General features: G+C 34.4%; 1 protein-coding gene across 1 annotated transcript; it reads right to left on the bottom strand.

Annotated features, from left to right (window-relative positions):
• Positions 1 to 2907: 2907 nt before the first annotated feature.
• Positions 2908 to 4222, bottom strand: LOC149530585 (uncharacterized). Its single transcript, XM_089809308.1, has 2 exons — positions 3984 to 4222; positions 2908 to 3768 (listed from the first exon to the last, which is right to left on the bottom strand). Exons 1-2 carry the CDS (start codon positions 4152 to 4154, stop codon positions 3211 to 3213), a joined length of 729 nt encoding a protein of 242 aa, XP_089665434.1. The 5' UTR covers positions 4155 to 4222; the 3' UTR covers positions 2908 to 3210.
• Between the last annotated feature and the right edge of the window lie 268 nt (positions 4223 to 4490).

The raw sequence follows: 4490 nt of genomic DNA, 5'->3' as shown, positions 1-4490 counted from the left end.
GACATTGAAAGCCTTGTCAAAGATTAAATGACATGAATGATAGTTTGACCTAGCACTGAGAGCCATGACAGTACTAAGGTCAAATTGAAAAGATTGATAGGTTGATAGGTTTCCAAGGCACTGAAAGCCACAACAATGTCTAGGAGCGGATAAATGACGATTGATTTGAGATAGTTGATACATTTTGGGTTGATTAGGACTGATTTCGAATGATTCTAAGTTGATTTGGGGTGATTTCAAGTTAATTTGATATGATTCCGAGTTGATTTGATATGATTCTGAGTTGATATGAAATTGATGTGAAAGGGGATACAAATGACAAAATATGGTCAATCTGGCCAAAAGATCAAAGTTAGTAGAATGAGAAAATGGGACAAATTAGTATGAAGAAGTGATGAAACCGTAGATGCGAACCATTTTTGAGTGTCTACAAAAACAAAATAAAATACCGATTATGTAAGAAAATAGTAGCAGGGGGCAATCAGTAGAGGTCAAAAATGAGCTCTCGTATTGCTCTAAAATTAGGCTTTCATTTTCTAAATGCTGAAAATGACACTCAAAATGCCAAACAAGGGGGTATTTGTAATTTTTTGAAATTGGGTGCCCAATTTTTAAGCAGTTTGGGCACTCGGTCCGCTTTTCAAAAATTAGGGACCCATTTCTGAGAGGTCCAATTCCGCAGATTTGAATTCCATGGAGTTGCGACCCAATTTTGTGCTCTTGCCTGTAATTGTCATTGAAACTATTGATAAATATGGCTTCAAAAAATATGAATTTCTGAAAATGCTCCTTTATATATTTTTCAATTTACTATATACTTATTATAAATTGAAATAAAAAACACTTCATTTTATATGAAACCACCAATGTCACCGCTAACAATTTTCTTTGGGCCGATAAAGGTTACGACCAAAACCTTTACGGCCAAAAGGGTTTTGGTTGTAACTGTCTATGTGTCATCTTAGTTGGCAGCCACACAAGCAAAAAATGCAATTTCTCCAAGCTTTTCACTTTCAAGGCTGATTTCTCCATACAAGATTAAGTGTTTTCAAAAACTAAGAATACTATTTTGTAGATCTCAGACTCAAGATTATGGTCATATAAATTTTGTATTATTTTGAGTATTTATAATATGTTAGAACTTTCAAATATTACAAGTAGGTATTTTAAGATTCAAGAAAATGTTTGTTCAAAAAAAGAAAAAAATAGTTCAAATTTTTTTTTAAATTATGTGTACCTCTAGAGGAGAGAGTCATTTTCAAGAATATGTAATTTGTTTTTAAAAATATGTAGATTTAATAAAAAAAAGTTTGGCTAGAAAAAATAACTCTCTATTTATGATAAGTTTGACTTTAAACACTTATAACTTGAAATATATAAGTCCAAAATAAAAAATAAAAAAACTTCCACTAGGTATACATGTCAACTATAACATTTACAAAATCAGATCAAAATATGATCATTTGCATAAATTTTTTTGGTGGGAATGAAACTTTATATTTTTAGCATTTATAAAAAATTAGAAAATAGACTTTAATTATTTTTTAAATGATAAAATAATAACTCCATTTTCAAAAAAGAAAATTACAAGCATAAACTTCATCTTCATCCAATTTTAAATATTTTATTAGTTTACATCATCTTCAAATTATAAACACAAATGTCCCCTTTCTATCATTAAAGTTGAACAATTTAAGTTTTGATATCCCATTTCTTTATAAAAAGTGACACAAGTTTGCACTTTTACCCAGTCTTGACCTTTGTTGCTAGGTAAAGCTTATACCTTCTATGATAGAGCTCAAGAGGGACCTCTACCAATAGCCCTCCCCTTTTGGCTCATTTTCTTATAACCCAGAAGTTACTAGAAATACTAAGTTTTGAACTAGAAAGAACTATGAAAATTCCCAACTGAATTTAGGAGTTAAGCACTAAATCGTGGAAGAGAAGCCTTTGAGCCATCTACAAGAGCACTAATAAAAATTATTTCTTCTTTTTCCTAAACCAAACAAGAAAATCCATATTACATACTCATAAAAGGAAGAGGAAATATATATCAACCTTATCATTTATACATACACAATGGCATTAGTATACTCATTAATAAAATAAACACACATCTATAAATATAGTTATATATACATACATAAAAATAAGTTTCTCTTTATAAATGAAGATTGGATATATGTACATATATAGAGACAAAGAGATATGCATATGTATATTAATATATTTGTATAATTTTTTCTAATAAACAATAATATTAGAATGCGTCCTCACTCTAAACTTCAGTCCAAATCTTTATGCATCTAATAAATTTGGAACAAGTGGTATGTCTTCTTTTTTTATGTTAATTCTACAAAAGATAAATACTAAAATTCAACTTTTAGCATATAGGATTCATTATGAGATAATAAATATTACATATTGGATTAGATCAATGGAGAATAACTAACACTTCCAAAAGTCATTTGATGGTTTATTATATTGGCTTTGGTTTACAAATCAATAATTGTAAACCAAAGCCAATATAATAGATAATTATGAATAATTATAAATCACCATATATTCCAATAGTTTGTAATTTTTTGTTATTTTCAACTACAAACTATACATATCATGAAAATCAAATGATAAAATTTTGAAAAAAAAATCTTTGATATTTTCCATTTTTAAAAAATTTGACAGCCACTTCCTTCAAGAACTGGCTCAAGAAAAAGGGACGGACAACAGCACCATTCCGTGCCAGCAGATTTTGCTATTCCTGATATATAGAGTACCACAGATTGAAGCTTAATTCCCTAACCAGTTTTCCACAAACATAAAATCATTTCACCAAATACTATTCCAGTGGTGAAATAACCATCAATTCACAGTTGCATTACAGTAATATCATCTCATCAAGAAGCATTCAAATGGAAAAATAATCAGCAATTCACAATTCTATTACAGTGTTGCAGTTCCATTAAGTGCGATTTGAAAACTTCCCAATTAGGTCTCATATCTAAAAGTAAAACTAATTACTGTCAAAACGATTTCTACATCGATTTTGATCCAATAAATTACCCGAAAGCTCAACCTTTAGCATTAATGTACGAGTAGCCAGAAGCGCGGCCATTATCCTCAACCAAAAGGGTGGTGTTAAAGAACACCGTTCATTTTCTACACTTACTGCAAAGCTTGAAGCAAAAGGAGACAAACCTAGCTCTCTCACTAAGCCTCCTTCTTTGCCTTCTTGACAGAAGGGGCCTTGCCAGCACGCGTGGACTTTGCAGGACTCTTCTTCGCAGACTTGATAGATTTAGGCTTCTTCGCCTTTACTGGCTTGGCCGCAGCTGTTTTCTTTGCAGGAGCCGACCTCTTCGTGGCAGGCTTTGCGGTCTTTGTAGCAGTAGCAGGGGCCTTGGCGACCTTCTTAACAACCTTCTTAGCCGCTGGCTTGGCAGGCTTTGAGGCAGATTTGGCTTTTGAGGCGGTTTTCGCTGCAGGCTTTGAGGCAGATCTGACCTTTGAAGCGGTTTTCGTCGCTGGCTTTGCAGTTTTCCTTACGATCTTCTTCGTTGCCGCCTTCTTACCCTCCTCTGAAAGCTTGAAAGAGCCTTTCACCTTGACAAGCTTTCCACTGAGCACCAGTTTCTTGATCTGTATCGCCAGCATCTTCTTGTAATTCGGGGAAAGCACGGCCTTGTGCTTCTCCTCCATGAATTTTGCAATTGCACGGGGACTCGAACCTCCCTTCTCCTTGAGGGCAGAAATGGCCTCCTTAATCATCTGAAACAGAACACAAAGTAAAATCTTTAAGCTTAGAAATCAAAAATCTTAAATCAATTCCGCAAACTGTCAAATCTGAGAACCTCGAATCAGAATTTACTCAAATGTAATGAGTGAGAAGAGATCTGTTGAATTTGTAAACCCTACCTGAAAATAAGAGGGTTGAATTTGTAAATCCTACCTGAAAATAAGAGGGTTGAATTTGTAAACCCTACCTGAAAATAAGGAAGATGAGCAGGGGTTGCCTTGGGAAGCCGGGGCATCTTTTCCTTGACCGACTTCGCCATCTTCTCCTTGCTTGGCTCTGTCTCGGCCTGTGAAGGAACTTCGCCAGCTGCAGGAAAAGCTTCTTTGGGTGGATTCACCTGAGCATCAGTGGAAGCCATTGCTGAATATCGAACTCGAGATTTGTAATGCGAATATCGACCGATAAAATCGTAGTCCCTCAAATGTGGATGTTGAATGTGCGGAATGGGGGAGAGGCCTTTAAGTAGTGAGAGGCCCGTATGTTTCCTTGCCATTGGAGGGCTCCTATTGGACAGAATATCACACGCACGGATTCATTGATCCCAATCAAGCATTTTTCATTCATCGAGGGTGGTGAGCACAAAGTAATGGAGCATTATAATCTCACTTTTCATTGGATGTGAATAGCAAGATACTATTTATATAGAATATAAAATGCTATATGTAGCACTCGTAAGCTTTTGTGCTTCCAATAG

The sequence above is a fragment of the Cupressus sempervirens genome, chromosome 11 (genome assembly GCF_028749045.1).
Source record: "Cupressus sempervirens isolate cs-2001-9-10 chromosome 11, ASM2874904v1, whole genome shotgun sequence".
Classification (NCBI taxonomy): Eukaryota; Viridiplantae; Streptophyta; class Pinopsida; order Cupressales; family Cupressaceae; genus Cupressus; species Cupressus sempervirens.
This window is presented reverse-complemented; position numbering and strand designations above follow the sequence as displayed.

Coding starts and splice junctions, on each gene's coding strand:
- LOC149530585 (XM_089809308.1), bottom strand. CDS start 4,154: ATGGCTTCCACTGATGCTCAGGTGAATCCACCCAAAGAAGCTTTTCCT. Junction 3,769..3,983: donor CTCATCTTCCTTATTTTCAG/GTAGGGTTTACA, acceptor GTTCTGTTTCAG/ATGATTAAGGAGGCCATTTC.